General features: G+C 43.5%; 1 protein-coding gene across 2 annotated transcripts in view; it reads left to right on the top strand.

Annotated features, from left to right (window-relative positions):
- The first annotated feature begins 33 nt into the window (after positions 1-33).
- Tmed8 (transmembrane p24 trafficking protein family member 8) overlaps positions 34-18,412 on the top strand; it is a 34,396-nt gene continuing 16,017 nt past the window's right edge. Inside the window, exons 1-2 of one of the 2 annotated variants that reach the window (XM_087554651.1) lie at positions 34-204; positions 14,341-14,521. Coding sequence is in view for 1 of the 2 variants with exons in the window: in NM_001432135.1 (NP_001419064.1) it covers positions 87-204 (118 nt within the window). In the remaining variant the exon portion in view is untranslated. 2 annotated transcript variants of the gene reach the window in all.

Here is an 18,412-nt window from a genome sequence, read left to right as displayed (position 1 = left end):
CTCTCCTCTGCCGCGCTCGCTTCGCCTTCGGCTGTTTCCGGAGCCGCAAGCGGCTAGCTGCGGAGACGCTCCGGCGCTGGCTGCAGATGTCGGACGGGCAGGCAGCTGAGGGGCCGGCTTTCTGGAGCCCCGCAGCTCGCCGAGGGTCGGCGGGGGGCGTCGGGGACAGACGGGGAGTGGAGGAGAGCCAGGCAGCCGCCTCAGGTACGCAAGGCCCAGGCGCTGGAAGGGTGGGTGCCTCTTGGCTCCGGGCCATGCACCTCGGGCGACCCGTATCCCCACTGCCACGGGGGCCACGGCTGCGCTCGAGGTCGTTTTCTACTCTGTTTGGAAATACCCTGGTTCCAGTCCCCGCTTCCTTTCTCGGCGCACCCGGGTTGGCAGTCCGGCTCCTTCCGCCGCGCCTCTTCGGCGTCAGTCGGGGTCCGCATCCCACCTCCATTCCCGCCGCGCACACTCCTGCCCCTGTCTTTGGCTCCCCGCGCGACCCTACCTCTGTCTCCCACGCTAGCCTCTCCGCGCGCTCCTACCGGGGTCTGCTGGGGCGCCCACCTTCCTCCCGCTTTGCCCTAGCGTAGGCCCCCGCGCCCAGCCGCCGTCTCCTGCATCCTTTAGAGTAGGAGAGATGGAAAGCAGCCAGAATAGGGAGGCTTTGAGGTCTCGGAAGAGCCTCGTAGTCAAAGCAAAGGCAGGAACTGGAGGCTGCAGTAGAAATTTTGGTGATCTCGCTCATTCTCTGAGACCCTCCCCTTGCTTGGGCCAGTGTCTCCATTTCAGATCACACAAGTTCTTTCGTATGAATTTACTTAAGTGTCCAAAGACTAAAGGTACCGTCTATCACGCGGTTACCTTTCAGCTTTGTGAGCATCACAGGGACGTGCGACTGAGAGGATACTTTAGAAGAGAGACATCTGGTCTCACTAAGTAGCAAGTAACTGGTTTTCGAGATCTCAAAGTAGATATCATACAGTACAGCGACTGAGGCACTGCTGTGGAACCCGGATGCTTGGTTGGAATGTGAATCCTCACTTTTAGTGACCCTGGACAATTGGTTTAACTTCTCTAAACATGTCTGAGTTTTCCTCTTATGAGTACCTGTGCCTTTACAGCATGGGTGGAAGGACTGTGAGCCACTGTGACTAAAGCGGCTTGATGTGAAACCCAAGATGCACGCTGTACAAAGCAGTTGTCTAGGAGGAGATTAAAGTCTGATTTTGCACAGCTAAATTACTAGAAAAGGTATTCCTGGTTGTATCTTTCAAAATAGTGGCTTTTCTACATGTCCCTGATGTATGATGTTGCACGGAGCACCCCTCCCCCCAAGCTGTGAATCACTGAACTCTTTCTGGTGACTATATTTTTATTGAAAACATCCTAACACATTTTTGTTTTTCCTATTTTTAAGTTTTTGTGCTCTATGGTAAACAATGCTAACATACATTTGATATTATGGTAATAGAAATTTTAATTAGGGTGGGATGTAGCTCAGTGGTAGAGTTCATATGAGAGGCCCTGGGTTAGATCCTAGCACTACCAACAAAGAAAAGGGGGAAAAAAATTAAGTGCACTTCCTGAAAGATTATAACAATGAAGTATATAAGCCCTTGTAGAGGTATATGTCTTATAAGCACCCTATATGTGCCAATATTTATGTTACATACACTTCAACTTGTCTTTTATTTCCTCATGCCTTTGTGGTGATTTTATATCAGATCTATTTTCTAACATATTCCTGGAGTGCTCTTAGCACCTTGTGTTTAAAGTGTTTGTCGGGCAGAAAGTCCTACAAATATCTGGCTGAACCTGAAGGTGAAGGTCACTTTGCAAAGATTTGACCGGCCATCCAATAATACTCGAGATCACCAAGCATTCTCCTAGGGGTAGAGCGGTGGGGCTTTACCAGGAGCCATTTGACAGCCCAGGGGACATCTGGCAATATCTAGAAACGTTTCTGGTTATCAGAGCTGGAAGCAGCCATTACTGCCAAACCGTAAGCCACACACGCTGTTAAAACGCCCTTGTCCTTTTTTTTTTTTTTTTTTGGTTCTTTTTTTTTTTTCCCGGAGCTGGGGACCGAACCCAGGGCCTTGCGCTTCCTAGGTAAGCGCTCTACCACTGAGCTAAATCCCCAGCCCCGCAAGGGTACTTTTGAGAGGAACTCAGGCCTGGACTTCAGCTACGCCTCTGAAGCTCAGTGGGGATGCTACTTTGACAGGGTTTTTATAGACTTGGGAGTAAAACTTTAAAACTGCTCAAAATTGGGAATTTGCTGCCACTTCCCAGTAGAAAATGAGCTGAGGTAACAGAGACACTAAAAGGGAGGAGACCAGAAAGACATTTTTTTTTTTTTTTGTCACCTTAGAAAACAGCAGGGGAAAATGAGTGGATATTCATTTGTTATTGAACTGAGGGTTCGAGCCTCTCAGTGTACTTTATTCCTTCAGGAATTTGTCAGTATGCAGAATAATAAGATCCTGTTTCTACCATGCAGCGCTGGTATTTGTGGCTGAGGTTTTGGTAAAAGGAAAGGTTTATGTTTGTGTAAGCGAAAGTCTCTAGTGATCACGATATTCCTAGCGTCTTAGGAACTATGATTGTTTTTAATAGATTTCTTTCTTTTTTTTTTTTTTAATTTGGGGGCACCTGGGTTCTTTATTTCCCTAGAGGAGAGAGAATCATTCCTTATATCATGAAGCTCTCTGAGGAGTATGTATTACATCACTTAAAAACAGGTCCTTTTCCAAGACGTCTACAGGGCTCCGTGGTACTGGAGGACGATCTTGCGCACCGTGTGTTCGGATGCTGATTGGTTTGCCCAAATATCTGATTGCAGTCTGGACGTTAACGTTGTCACGATGGTATTTGGAACGTCCTCTCTCAGTGTTGTGTGAAGATTCTTCTCCATCACCTCTGATTGGTCAATAAAGGGCTGATTCAGCCGAAAGCTGGGCAGAAGAGGATAGGGCATGACTTCTGATTCCAGTCAAGGGGTACCAGTTGAAAAGGGAAGAAAGAACGAGAGAGGAGAAGGGGAGAAGGACCAGGAGGATCCGCAGACCGTCAGGGGAGTCGTCCTGAGGGAGCCAGGGCAAGACTCAGACTGCTGGTAAAGGACCTGGTGGCTGGGAAGTAGGCTGCCACAGAGGGTTAGAATAGATGAGTATCTGCCCAGCGTAGTGCCTGCAGCTTGTTCATAAATTTATTAGGTCTCCGTGTCATTTTTTTTTTCTTCCGGAGCTAAAAATGGGCTAGAGCAGGCCTATAAACGCCCTGTAGTTACTTGGGGAGCATTTACCCTGGGGAAAATAAAGGACAGTGTTTGTTATGATCTCCGCAAGGACTCAGTTTGCTGTATACGACCAAGCATTTGATGTGCAGGGCTGGAGAGGGGCAGGTGAACTTGTCTCTGGTTCTAGTGTAGGACTGAGCGGTGCAGTATGTCCTTCAACAGGGATGGAGTGTTTCATATCTGTGACTGTTTGATGTCAGGTCAGTTAGGGCTTGAAATTTGGTGACTCCCTGTTCCATCCAGAGCGCTGGATGGAAGCTTATGTTGAGAAGACTTTGTTTTTATTTCTTGATTTCTTTCCTGATTTTTAAATTGACATGCTAATAATTTCCTTGTGGCTTTTTAAAAAAAGCACAGCTGCTGTATTTTTCCAGTGTTGATGGTTGGTCATCATGTTATACTTCAGCTCATGAAATACAGTACAATGAGTGTTACCCCATCTTGGGTGCTGAAGAGAAATTGGGCCGTATGTATGGTCACTGGGTTCGGTTGAAGCGTCACCCAGTTGATGTGCTTTCCTGTAAGCCTCTCAGTTCTAACCTCATCACCTGCTTTTGGGTCCTCTGCTCTGAAAAAGAAAAGCCAGGCTAATTATTTCTGCAGCTGCCTAGTGAAGGGGAAGTCTTAGGAAATGAGTTCTAAAGAAACCTTGACCTAATTAGTATTCAGACACTAGGGGGGGGGTGCCCCTTTTTGGCTTTCCTGTAGAGAGAATACACACAGTAAACTCAAATCTGTAGCATGACCTGAATGCCTTAGCCACAGTCACTAACCTGAAACGAAAATCACGGCTTGAAAAAGGTCCCGAGCTGGGTGGTGGTGACATGCACCCCTCTAATCCCAGCACTTAGCAGCAGAAATAGGTGGATTCACAGAGGCGAATTTGAGGTCTGCCTGGTTCACAAAGCAAGTTCCAGAACAGCTACTGCTACAACAAAACCTTCTCAAAAACAGACAAACAATAACCAGACAACAACACCCACCCAAAAAACAAACAAAAAGAAAACAACAAAAACCCAAAAAAGAGGGGCTGGAGAGATGGCTCAGTGGTTAAGAGTACTGACTGCTCTTCCAGAGGTCCTGAGTTCAATTCCCAGCAACCACATGGTGGCTCACAACCATCTGTAATGGGATCCGACGCCCTCTTCTGGTGTGTCTGAGGACAGCGACAGTGCACTCACATACATAAAATACATAAATCTTAAAACAAAACAAAAAAGAATGAAATATAGAGTATTTGAAGAAGGTTTTGGTTTTATGTCTCACTTTGGTGTTGAGACCATGAGTTATAAGTTGTTACTGTTCATCTTCCGTTTCTCCTCCTCCACTCATTCATTGTCTTCAAGATTTTGGCCAGTGAAGAACCATAGCAATGATCTTGCCACAGTAAAGAATGCCATGTTCTACTATTATCTGGTTACTATTTTAATTTTCTATTTCAGTTATAATGTTATACACGATATTACTAGTTTGAGAAATTAAACTTTTATAATCACATTAAGATTAATACATACTCATTGAAACTAATAATAAAAGCTTTTCTCCGCTGTCCTCTAATTTGTGAAACTTGTCCTGTGTTCTCTAGAATTAGCTTGTATTTGACTGGCCTATTAAAATCTGCACTACTGAAAAATTGGCTTTTCCTTGTTCCCAATGGTTTAGATTTCAGAAATCTAAAAGGATGTGTTTATATTTGTTTTTTCCTGTCTCTCTCACACAAGATTCCATCTTCCCACACTGTATACTTCAGGAAATAAACATGTTTTTCTTTCCTCCTTACACTTCCTGTCTGTCTGAATACAGCTACAGTTGTTTTGCCAGCAGTTCTTGAGTAAGTTAGGACATCCCTTTAAACTAAAAAGAATAAAATATCTTCTCTCTCTTTTTTCCTCCTGTATACATTATGCTGTTTGGAAAAAAAAAGATGCTCTGAGAAGTGACTCTTGATATATGAAGTTTGTGTAGCCTGACTGATAAAGAGAAATGGAAATGACTCACTGTTGGCACAGGTGCACGAAATGCTGTTGTTCCTTACTCTAGGGGGCCTCAGTTACACTGTTAATATCCATCACAATTAGATCGTATTTTCCATTGATCCATTTCTTTGCAGTGCCTATTTTATATAGGTGTATTCCTGTTTAAGAATGTAGACTGGAGAGGGCTGGAGAGATGGCTCAGTGGTTAAGAGCACTGGCTGCTCTTCCAGAGGTCCTGAGTTCAAATCCCAACAACCACATGGTGGCTCACAACCATCTTTAATGGGATCTGATGCCCTCTTCTGGTGTGTCTGAAGACACCTACAGTGTACTTATATATAATAAATAAATGGTTAACAAAAAAAGAATGTAGACACAAGGTTATTATAGCATCATTTGGAGTGGTAAAAGATTTGGGGGGAAAATGTTTATCCATACAGAACTCATAAATTAATGCCTCGTTTTTCATCAAATGAAATATTTGTTGTAGAAAAAAATGAGAGCTTTTTGTGTGAAGCTTCATAAAGTATCTGAGGTTAGAAAAAAATTTTCAGTGGTGTGTCTAATGTCCTGGTAGTGTAGTAATATGAAACTCATGTGTGTTATTACCTTTATGTGCGTATCTGGAAGACTACGTAAGACCCAGTAGTGTTGATTGCCCGTGGTCATGGAGAGCTAACGTAGAAGGAAGCGTTCGTGGTAGAGTTTTGACACTTTAGAATTTTGAATAATAAGAATCCACCTATCAGAAAAAGAAATACATATACAAACACTCATGTGCTAGAATGTTCTCCACTGTGGGGTTTTTTTTTTCTTTCTTTCTTTCTTTCTTTCTTTCTTTCTTTCTTTCTTTCTAAAATCAGAGTCTTTCTGCATATCAGGGACAGATCTTAAAACTCAGATTTTTTTTTCATGAAATAGAGGTTAGCAATATCTTTGAGCACTAACTTTATGTATAGTATATATTTTATTGTCTTAAACTGATTCATTATTAATTTAAGAATACATTAAGATTTCTTGGGGTTGGGGATTTAGCTCAGTGGTAGAGCACTTGCCTAGCAAGTGCAAGGCCCTGGGTTCGGTCCTCAGCTCCGGAAAAAAAAAAAAGTTTCTTTAAAAAAATACCCGTTACCTACTTTTACAATGTACCATTGCCAACACAATCATTCAGTACTAATTATTTTGATATACACTTAAAGATTTCATTTCTTTAATTTTTAATTTAATTTTGAGATAAGAGTCTCTCTGCATAGTCCTGGATGGTGTGGAACTTGCTATGCTTATAGACTGGGCTGGCCCCAAACTTACAGAGCTCTGACTGCCTCTGCCTCCCAAGTGCATGGGCTGCCATGCCTAACAGAGCTTGTGTTTATTTTTATATGTGCATGTATGGGTTTGCACACACGTGTGCCTGCAGAGGTGGAGAGTGTGTGGGACTGGAGTTGTAGGCAATTGTGAGTCCCTCACCCAGCATGGGAACTCTGGAAGAGTAGCGTGCTCTCTTAAGTGTTCTGCCGTCTCTCTTTGGCACCTTGCTTTTTTCCATAATTTATATTTGTTTGTTGATTGTCATTTTTTAAGGTGCCTGTGCGAGTGCCTGCATGTATGTTTTTGTACCGCATGAGTGCCTGGAACGCACAGAAGCCAGAAGAAAGTGTTAGGTTCTCCTAGAACTTGGGTTACAGATGCTTGTGAGCCGCTGTGTGGGGGCTGAGACCCAATGTGGGCAGCTAGAAGAGCAGCAAGTGCTCCTAACCGCCGAGCCACATCTCCAGCCCCACGTGTCTTCTAATTAATTTTAGAGTACGTCGCTCGTATTTGCTCCGTGCTCTCTCATTGCTCCTGTCCCTCTCCTGCTGCCCTTTCTCCTAGAATAGTCCCCATTCCATTCATGTGTGCGTGTCCAGGTGCAGACTCCATATATGAGAGGAAATGTAATCTTTTGTCTTTCTTGCCTCTCACTACTTTCTACCTTCCCCTCTCTGCGTGCCTTCCTCTTCTCACATAGTTCCTCTTTTATGACATAGGTGTCTGTGTATCATACACATACGTACATCATACATGTACAAAATATCAAAAGCTCCCTGCCAGATGCATGGCTGAGGTGTCTGTCCATTACACTTGTAGACCTTTATCTTCCTATGTTGCTTGCAGTGTTATGCCTACACTACACAAATGTCTGGTGTCTCTGATAGCTCATTTCACTGTCTCGGACTGTGAGGCCCTTGCTGGTCCCTCTTAGCTTCGTGGCTTATGGAACAGTCAGGTTCTCTCGCCCTCCTAAGAATCCCCTCTCGAGGTGAGCGTTTCCTCCCATGTGTCCTCCCATGTGAGTTAGGAATCAGGGGAAGCACACAGTCTGCAGCACACACAGTCCACAGATCTGTATAGAGGGACTGGTCTTCCTACTTTATAAATGAGCCAAGCTTTAATAACATGTTGGAGGTATGTGACCGTCAGTTTCAAATAGTCCACTGGAGACCCGGAATTCTTCTCTCTACAGCAGCAAACCTCATAGCAAATGTTTGATAGCAGAGTCTGCAACCCCACCCACAACCCAGGCTCAAGGTTACCCAGCTCCAAAGTCATTTTCTGATGACGTTGGCCCTAGCCATTGCCTGCAGAGGCTGCCCTCCCCGCCCCCAATCTCAAACTAAACTTCCTGGTTGGTCGAAGCCTCCTGCTTATGCTTTTTCTGCTTACTGGGCATCTGACCCCCAGTTTCCTGTTTTCCAGAACCGCCCCCCACCCATGTTGTCTCTCAGTCTACAGCTTCCTGAATGGCTGTTGTTCCCTGTACCCCAGGGTAGCTGAGTTCTGATCACACTCAGCACACTGAGGCACTTAAGTGACAAAAAGAGGACTCACTGGGTCACCAAGACATACAGCTGGATTTGAGGTTTGTGAGAGCTGAAGGCTTTTTCTGTGGCTGGGACAGCCTGCCTTTACCGGGACAGCCTGCCTCACTTGTCTTTGGGATGAGGCTTCTACTTCCCTCCCCCCCAGCTTCCAGCTGTGAGGCCTGAGCTCTGCGTGCCTTATTTCCTTTTGCTGTTTTTCTTCACTCTTCAGTGGTTCTGGCATTCTCTTTGTGGACCAGAAGCTGCCCCCATGTGATTGTGGGAAAGACAAGAAAACAAAAACCAAAGCACATATCTCCCCCAAATCTAGGGCTGCCCCACTCAACCCCCCTCTTAAACATCCACTCACTTTCCAAGGCCTTCACTCTGGGGTGCAAGTTCCTTACATGTGAACCTGTGCCAGATATAACCATGTCCAGACCATGGCAGTTACCACAGTGATGAGCTCAAATATGTATACAAAACCTTATTCAGATTGTATATACTATTGAGAGAAAATAAAGGGTATCTATATAAATAAAAGGCCTTGGCTATGTAGCGAGTTCTGTCAATATATCAACCAGTAAGTGAAAGCGTGCTTCTTATTTGTAGAGTGGAAAACTAAGATTATAGAGACACCATTTAGTCCCCAGGTTGCATGTGTATGGAATGCAGCATCAGGAGTAATCCCAGAAGAGTTCTGGTGTTTTCTTCAGGCGTGGAGATTGACAGGTGTACATATAAGTGAAAGGTTCAAAGGCTTCACAATCATGGCAAGCAGGGAAGGGCTTGCTTTGCAGCATGGCCGGATCCTGAGCAGTATGAGAAGGCTCACCTTATTTTATTGTACCTCACATTCATTACAGCTCACAGATAATGGCAGCCTTTACAAATAGAAATCTGAGCAAGTGTGTCAGCATTATTTCTCCCTGTGTGCTCACATCCTACTGCGGTTACACTCTGGTAACTCTCATAGTCCAAGGATTCATTGTGATATGTTAGTGGTGCTCTGTGACCTTATATAAACAGCAGCCTTATATAAACAGATGTCTTAAGTGAGGCCAGGGGTGGTTGGTGTATGGAAATGACTCAGAAAGCAGCAGGTTACCAAGTCTTCACCGGAACAGTAAGGATGCTCAGGACGAGGCCAGGATGCCATGGTTACTCTTCAGTTTAAATTCTGAACTCAGGCAAATCCTATCCAGGAGCTTTTGGTGGATTTGTTGTTTCAAGCAACAGAAACTAATTCTGATTGCCTTAAGCAGAGAGAGGATTCATTAGAAGGATAAGGAAGACTTACTAAATCACTGTAAGGGGGTGAGTGGGGGAGGCCAGACAAGACCGATGCAGCCAGTCCTGTAGATGCTGCTAAAATTCTGCTAATATGCTGAACCTGTTTCAGGTCCCAGGCAGGGGATCTTAGGTTACGTGCCTGCCTGCTGACTTTCTGGTGGTGGGAATTGAAGCTCTTTCATTACATGTTTATAGTGTATGAATCAGCCAGTCTCCTTCAGAGAGGTCGTTGGGTATTTAAAAGCCAAAAAGCTGACAAATGACTCCTGCATTTGCTGTTCCAGGGGACCTGCAGATACAATTTATATCAGCACTGAGGCCTATTGAGGTCAGCCGAAGATGTACCTACCGGTTATTCTACAGGGGAAGCTGGGGACTTCAGATCTGCACCATTAAACTAGATATAGGTCCTCAGCAAGGCTCCAGGGTGTGTCACACAGGTAGTTTTCCAGCCCTTAGGAAAGAAAATAAATGGTGTTTAGAAGCCAGCATCGGTGTACCAAAACCAAATTTGGCCACCTAGTTATTGCCCAATTGTGCCTCCAAACCTGTCCCAACTATCTTTATCAGTCAGGTTCTCTGTCTTCTGTGGACTTCTGTCTGATCTGGTATCCACCCCTACCGAAGGCTTCCACAAATTTTACCACTCTAAGAGTTCAGCAAGAGGTCGGAGAGATGGCTCAGTGGTTAAGAACACTGACTGCTCTTCTAAAGGTTCAGTTCCCAGTACCTACATGGCATCTGTCTGCTGCCATCTTCTGGTGTGTAGATGTCCATGCAGGAAAAGTTCCCACATACATAAAACACATACATAAATAAATCTAAAAGTAAGTAAATAAAATACACTTTATTAAAAAAAACTCCAAAAGAACTGAGTGAAATTAATGAAATGTGTTTTCTCAAGGTCCTTCAAGGGATGGGTGGGTGGGTGTTGAACCCATGGCCTGACCCATGCTAGGTAGATGATCTGCCACTGAGTGTCTCAGTTACCTGTTTGTACCTTTGCTATGGCTTCTAGCTACACCGCTGAACTGCAGTGATCGTGCATGCGTGCGTGCGTGCGTGCGTGCACACTTTGGCTTATTATTCTGTTTCCTTTGCCCGCAGTGTCCTTTCCATTTGACTTGGCTGTGCCCTACTTATTCATTAAGACAGTTAATTATCTGTTTCAGGAAGCCTTAGATACTTGTCCCCTTTGTTAAGTGTTTCCGTGATAGTCTAGTTAATTAATCTAGATAATATCATGTATTTACTGCTTGCTAGTTTTCTTTATTCGAGTCTTTGAAGGTTCACATTTAACTCTGTTCACAGCATGGAACATGGTATCTGGCACGTAGCAAGGGGCCTAGTCAAGGTGTGTTGAATGGAAGTAGTCATTAACTCAAGTTCTTTCTTTTTTAATTCAATTTTTATGTGACTCCTGTGTATTACACAAAATGTTTGCCGGAGTAATGTCTGCAGGACAGATTCTGTGCTTTATTCTAAATGGACGAGCGAGCAGGGCTGGGGAGATCACTTAGTAAAGTGCTTGCTGTGTAATCAGGAAGACCTGATCCCTAATACCATGGTATTAATACCAGATATGACATCATAGAACTGTAACCCCAGTGCTGAAGAAGCAGAAATAGGAGGCTTGCCAGCCAGCCAGTTCAGCCAAATTGTTGAACTCCGGTAAGAGCCTATCAAAAAGTAAGGTAGAGACTAGAAAGATGGCTCATGTGTAAAAGCACTTGCCCCATAAGCTGGATGACAGAATCCCCAGAACCCAGGTAAAAATGGATGTGGCACGCACATCCGATATCCCAGTACTTCTGTGCTGAGGTCAGTGGCTGAGATGGGAGACTTGCCCAGAAGCTCAAGTGCCAGCCAATCTAGGATACACAGAATAGAAGAAACAGCAGGAGACACCTCACCTCAAAACAAGGTGGAGGGCCAGAACTGACTCCTGAGAGATTTCCCCTGACCTGCACACTTACTCTGTAGCATACATACATGCGCTCACATGTCACACACACATACATATATGCAAACACATAAATTAAAAAATATAGGCAGAGGACTGAGTGTGTGATGGATATCTTTAATCCCAGCACTTGGGAGGTAGAGGCAAGCAGACCTCTGTGAGTTCAAGGCTAGCCTGGTCTACATAGCAAGTTCTAGGCCATCCAGTAGTGCTTAGGGAGATCCTATCTCAAAAAATAAAAGGTGAGTGATTGAAGACACTTGAGGTTGACTTCTGTTCACCACACACACATATACATGCATGTATTTGCACACATGCAAATACCTATACACATAATGCACACATACAGAGAAGGGTCACTATCATTACTGAGTAAGAAGGTAGGCTAATGGAATAGATGGTATGAGCTTATTTTTTTTTTAAGAAAAAGAGACAAATTATATGTATTTAATGTAATTTATCAAAAGTTAAAATAGTGTGTCATCATGATTTGTCTAGCAGATTGGTAACGATTGTATACACATTGTGATATGGAAAATGGTTGCATTTATTTCTTGATTACAGAAGTGAAACTTGAAGAGAAATTGAATAGTGGGTATGAAAATTTTATTTTTGAGGATTGCTTATAAAGAAGTAAAAAATATGCATCCATGTGCTCTAACTTCATAAAATAAGCACAAATGAAAAGTAATATATGAGTTATTTATCTAGTTGCTGTGATAAAAAAACCCTTATGTGAGAAAAGATTTGTCTTTGCTTACAATTCAAGGGTACAAGTCCATCGTGTTGAGTTTCTCAGTTACTTTCCTATTGCTGTGAAGAGACATCATGACTTACAAAAGAAAACATTTAATTGGGGGGGGGGGCTTGCTTACACTTTCAGAGGGTAAGTCAGTGGATGTTACGTTGTAGATCATGGTAGCAGGCAGGCACTGGAATAGTAGCCGATAGCTTATATCTGACCCATAAGCCAGAGACAGAGAAAGAGGGGTATGTGTGGGTAGCTGGAAGTAACATAAATCTTTTGAAACATCAAAGCCCACCCCCAATGACACATATCCTCCAACAAGGTCACACCCCCTAATCCTTCCCAAACAATTCCATCAACTGTGGACCAAGCATTCAAGTCTATGAGTCTATGGGACCATTCTTATTCAGATCACCATAGGGAGGAAGATGTGGTGGCAGGAGTATGAGGTGCTGGTCAAGTGGTCAAGTTGCATCCAGAGTCAGGAAACAGGGTGATGAACTAGCTCCTCTTTTTAATGCAGTCCATGACTCAAACCCAGGGGATGGTGCCATCTATTTTTAGAGTGGGTCTTCTCACTCCAGTTAACACAATCAAGATAATCCTTCCAAGACAAGCCCAGAGATTAACCTAATGTAGATAATTCTTCATTGGTATTCACAAATGTTTGTCTCACAGGTGATTCTAGGTAAGTTTTATCGAATACAAATATATCAATTTTCCAAGTTGACAATCAGTAATAACTGTCACAGATACCAAGTTGGGTTGATGGTAAACAAATGCAGTCCCAGCAATTCAGGAAGCCTGGGTCAGATGAGCACTTGAGCCCAGAAGTTCAAGACTAGCCTGGGCAACATAGCGAGACCCTGTGTCATAGAAAGGAAAATAAGGAAGTAGTCATCACATGTCGAATTCTGTCAGTTTCCTAAACATTTTGCAAATTGGACTCTGATGTTGAATTGAGGTATTCTCTTACTGTTGCCACGAAAGCAAAATGATGGGTGATCCCTGCCAAAGATGGCAGCCTGGCAAAATGCGAAATATACATAAGGCACAATAGAGCACTATAGAACAGTTTGTACTATTAATGGCGGAAAACTGGGAAAAGCACTGATTATCTCATTAGGGATGAGAGTATGGTATATATGTCCATTGCTGTGAACAGACACCATGAGGAAGGCAACTCTTATAAAGGACAATAATTAATTCGGGCCGGCTTACAGGTTAAGAAGTCCATTAGTATCATGGCTGGAAGCATGGCAGCAGGTGGGCAGACATGGTGCTGAAGAAGGCAGACTATAATTCCATATTGGGTGAAGCCTGGGTATGGAGCCTCAAAGCCCACCCCCTAGTGACATACTTCCTCCATACAAAGCCACACCCACTCCAACAAGGCCACACCTAATAGTGCCACTCCCTGCCCAAGCATATTCAAACTACCACATTAATCAACTATTTCATTAAAACACACGTGAAAGAATATTAGGCTCTTGAAATACTGTTGCTTGTTTTGTTTTTGTGGCTTTTTGAGACAGGGTCACCCTATGACCTCACTCCAGCTTCAAATTCTTGATTCTCCTGCCTCAGCCTTCTAAGTTAGAATGCTCTCATGAGTGATTGATCACTTTATCATTAAGTAGTAGCCTTGGTTGTCCCTTGTGACACCTTTTGGATGGGTATTCATATGTGTGTCTTGAGGGTTTTTGAGATAAAGTCTTGTTGTGACCCAGGTTGGTGTTGAGTTTACAACAGTCCTCACCTTCTCAAATGTGGGGGATGTAGGAGTTCACCACTGTGTCCAGCTTGAATCCATGTCGTCTCATACAGGTCTAGCCACCTGCACTGTCTCGGTTACCGTTCGCATGGAATGTCCTTTCTTACCCCTTACCTTCATGCAGTCCATGCATCTGAGGTGCAGCATTCGTAAACATCATGATGTGAACACCTTCATGTATGTCTCAGTCCATTTTGTGCTGCCATAGCAAGGCTGGATAATTTATGCTCTCAGTTTTTCAGCATTCAAAATTTAACCCAGTTCAGGCATGAGTCAGGTCTCTATCTTTGAGCTGTGTGGTTGAGCTTCATTGTACCATTGTATCACTGAGCTTCTCCTGTCTCCCGTGCCATGCCAGCCAGATTGACTCCAGGGCCTTGTTCACTCTAGGCAAGCATTCTGCCTTCCTCAGCCTGAGACTGGATGATTTATAGTGAACAAAGCATTATTCTTGCAGTTCTACAGGAAATCCAAGGTCACATCCAGCAAGGGCCTCCTTGCTCATGGCCACAGGCCAAAGGACAAAAGAAGAGGTGATAAAGGACAAAAGAAGAGGTAATAAAGGACAAAAGAAGAGGTGATAAAGGACAAAAGAAGAGGTGATAAAGGACAAAAGAAGAGGTGATAAAGGACAAAAGGTGATAGAGGAGTGGGGGAAGGGAAGCTGAGCTCATTCTTTCACCAGCCGCTCCTGTACTCCTGCACTCCCACGCTCCCGTGCTAATAGAGTCATCTCAGTCCTGAGCATCTCAGTCCTGAGCATCTCTCGGAAAAGGCTGGTGCTCATTACAGCGGTGTCTGCCTCCAGGTCTGAGCGGGGCATCGGTAAAGTGAGCCTGAAACACGGCTGATGGGCCCTGTTGAAGGAAAACACAGGAGCCCCTTTAAGGAGCTATCACTGGACAAGGCTAGGGAAATGTAGTCATTGTTTACCTAGGTTTCTAATTATTTTGCCCGTCGATATAGACTTAACCTATTGTCTTCCCCTCTTTTTCTCTCCCTCTGATTATTTTTATTGTTGACTCACTGGGTAGCCCAGGCCGGCCTTGAGTTCAAGATCCTCAGTCTCCTGTAAGCATCAAGCATTCCTGGTTCTGCCTTTCTTTCTCCCATGGAGTTTATGAGTAGCCATGCAGTGCATGGGGGGAATCTTCTTCTGGTAAAAATTCACACTGATACACATTCAAAGTGCTAGTGTAAGGACCAAGTACTTTCTAGTTTCTAGTGAGATTAGACAGTTTTAGACACTGGTCATGGCTATTTGCCAAAGCCATCAGATGAAAGGTACAGCCGTTTAGAGCGGTGGTATGTCCCTTTTTTAATCAACCACAAACAAAGTCCATGACAAGTGCTCAGTAGCGTTTGATGCCTGACTTTAGAAATAGACACTTGAAGGGCCTCTCGCGTGGCAGACGTGCACGCATGGACACACGTACTCACTACATGCAAACCTGTTTATATGTATGGATACGTTTCTGAAATGCTGTGCATTAAATAGTCAGCAGTGGTTGTCTTTGTTTAGTAGATTGATGCTTGATTTCTCTTGTTTTGTGGCTATTTTGCTTATCTGTATGCTTTGATTTTCTAAAGTGAATAATAGACTGTTATTAAAATGTTTTAAAGAAAATGAATTGTATAAAGATGAATTTTTATCTGTATTTTATTTATTCTACAATAAACAGTTATGAGTGCAACTTAGAAATAGTTTGGAATAATAATATGGGTGCATAAAGACTAAATTTAAGTTTAAAATTTCATTATTTTCTAAAAGTTTATCACAAAGAGGGAGTAGACTTAGAAAACAATATGTTTAGAAGCCAAGGGAAAACTGGTGATGTATTTAGAACAAATTTGCAGCTTAAAAACAAAGCCAGCGACTGGATAGTTTTATTCTCAGAATTGTGTCATCAGTGAACTCCACAAGGATTAGGAGACACGGGGGTGGGTAGGGAAGCTGTGTGTTTTAGCTCCTTCCTTTGAGTGGAACAGTGGACAAGCAGGCTCACCTGAGGTGGAGAAGGCAGCCTGGGGAGAGGGCTGAGTGGGCAGTGCGAATATTTAATCAGATCCGGGGAGGAGGGACAAAGAGAAGGACTCATTCTGAAGCAGTTTTCCAAGTCTGCACAGGGGAGACACTCGTGAGCCTGTCAGCTTCTTTACTGGGAGGGATGCGGGGTGACATGAGCTCATCTGGGGATGAGATTGTCAGTCAACGTAAAGAACAATGAGATCCTGTCATGGAGAAGTGAGACTGGGTCAAGGTTAGGTCATAAACACTTCTCTTGCCTTCACTTTTATGTTTCTGCAGACTCTGTGTTTGAGACATACTTCGTTACACTGTGTTTTGTATTAGGAAGTAGACTTGGGGCTTCAGTTTCTTTGACCTTAAGCAGAGGGGCTTAGAATAGGGAAATGTGTAAATGCACCGACCTGTGTATACAAGGAAAATCTCAAGGAGTGAGCCAGAAAGATGATTAAGAATCCTTAATTAATAGTGCAGAGCAATCTAGGAAGATGCCTGATATTAACCTAAGATGTCCACATTCATGCATACAGACACATTCTTACATGAACACTATACATATATACACATAAAAAAAAGAAGAAAAATCAACTATATGTGTCTTTGTGTATCATGTTTTCCTTATTTATCTGATGGGCATCCAGTTCTAGAACTTGGCTAATTTTACAATAAATGTTTATGTTGGTGTCCCCAGAGTGTGCTGACTTAGATTCCTGTGGGTCAGTTACCCAGTAGTGCTTTAACTAGTGCTTCTAACTAGTGCTTCTAACTAGTGCTTAGTTAATTTCTGTGTCTCTGTGTGTATGTGTTCATATGTGTGTGAACAGAGGCCAGAAAAGGGTAATGGGTGTTCTTTTTTTTTTAAACAAATATTTATTTATTTATTATATATAAGTACACACTGTAACTGTCTTCAGACACACCAGAAGAGGGCATCAGATCCCATTACAATGGTTGTGAGCCACCATGTGGTTGCTGGGATTTGAACTCAGGTCCTCTGGAAGAGCAGTCAGTGCTCTTAACCGCTGAGCCATCTCTCCAGCCCGGTAATGGGTGTTCTTTGTTACACTCTGTCCATTCTTTTGCATTAGCATCTCCCTGAACCTGGAGCTCTCGTTTTCTTGGCTAGGATGAAGCCAGCAAATCCCAGCAATGCTCCTGTTTCCATCTTCCTTGGAGCCAGAGTTACAGGGGTATGCCTGGCTTGTTATATGGGAGCAGGGATCCAGACTCCAGTCCTCCTCCTCTTCTTCTTCTTCTTCTTCCTCTTATTCCTCCTCCTCCTTCCCCTCTTCTTCCTCTTTTTCCTCTTCCCTCTCCTCTTCTTCCCCCTCCCCTCCCCTCCTCCCCCTCCTCCTCCTGAGTTTGCAGCAAGAGCTCTTAACCACTCCAGCCCTTCTAGTTTGCATTGTTTGAAGACTCATACTGATCTCCTTAGTGGTTTTACTACTTTCTATTCTCACCAGCAATATATAAATAAGCCACCTGCCTCCTCACAAGCTTCTGTTATTTTGTGGTTTTTTGATGATCTCAATTCCAACCTGTAAGAAATCAAATCTCCTTGTAGATTTGATTTGCATTTTCCTGATGGCTAAGGTGTTGTACATTTTTTTTCTGCCTGCTTGTTTTGAGAACTGTCTGTTCATTTGCCCGTGTACTATTTAGATGTTTGTCTGTGAGTATATGTTTGTGTTTATATTCTAGACATTAATCCCTTCTTGGTAGATTGTCTATTTATTGTGAAAATCGTTTATTTGCTGTGTTGAAGCTTTTTAATTCCTTGCAACTCCATTTGTTAATTCTTGCTAGCATTCCTCAGGCTGTTGGCCTTTTCAGAAAACCGTTACCACGCCTGTATCTTGAACTGTTTTCCCTTTGCTTCCTGTAGTAATTTCAAATTTTTCATTCTTATACGAAGATCTTTGAACTATTTCTAATTGATTTTTTAAAAAAGATTTTGTTCGGGCTGGAGAGGTGGCTCAGAGGTTAAGAGCACTGACTGCTCTTCCAGAGGTCCTGAGTTCAATTCCCAGCAACCACATGGTGGCTCACAACCATTCTTCTTCCCGTGTGTCCAAAGACAGCTACAGTGATTTCATATAAGTAAAATAAATCTTTTAAAAAAAAAAAGATTTTGTTCTTATTTTACGTGGATGAGTATTGATGCCAGAGTGTACGGAAGTGCACCATGCTTGTGCAGTGCCCTTGGAGGCAAGGCAGTGGCTGCCCTGGAGCTGGGGTTATAGACATTTGTGACCTGCCATGTGGGTTTTGGAAACCAAACCCAGGTGCTCTGAAGATCAGCCGGTGCTTTTAACCTCTGAGCCATCTCTCTAGCCCCTGAACTGATTTTTTTTTTTTTTTTTTTGGTTCTTTTTTTCGGAGCTGGGGACCGAACCCAGGGCCTTGCGCTTCCTAGGTAAGCGTTCTACCACTGAGCTAAATCCCCAGCCCCCTGAACTGATTTTTATATAGGGTGAGGTAGAGATGTGCTTTCCACAATGAC

Source organism: Rattus norvegicus, chromosome 6 (assembly GCF_021556685.1).
Source record: "Rattus norvegicus strain SHRSP/BbbUtx chromosome 6, alternate assembly SHRSP_T2T, whole genome shotgun sequence".
Lineage (NCBI taxonomy): Eukaryota > Metazoa > Chordata > Mammalia > Rodentia > Muridae > Rattus > Rattus norvegicus.
The sequence above is the reverse complement of the archived record's forward strand: the minus strand, read 5'-3'. Positions and strand labels throughout refer to the sequence as shown.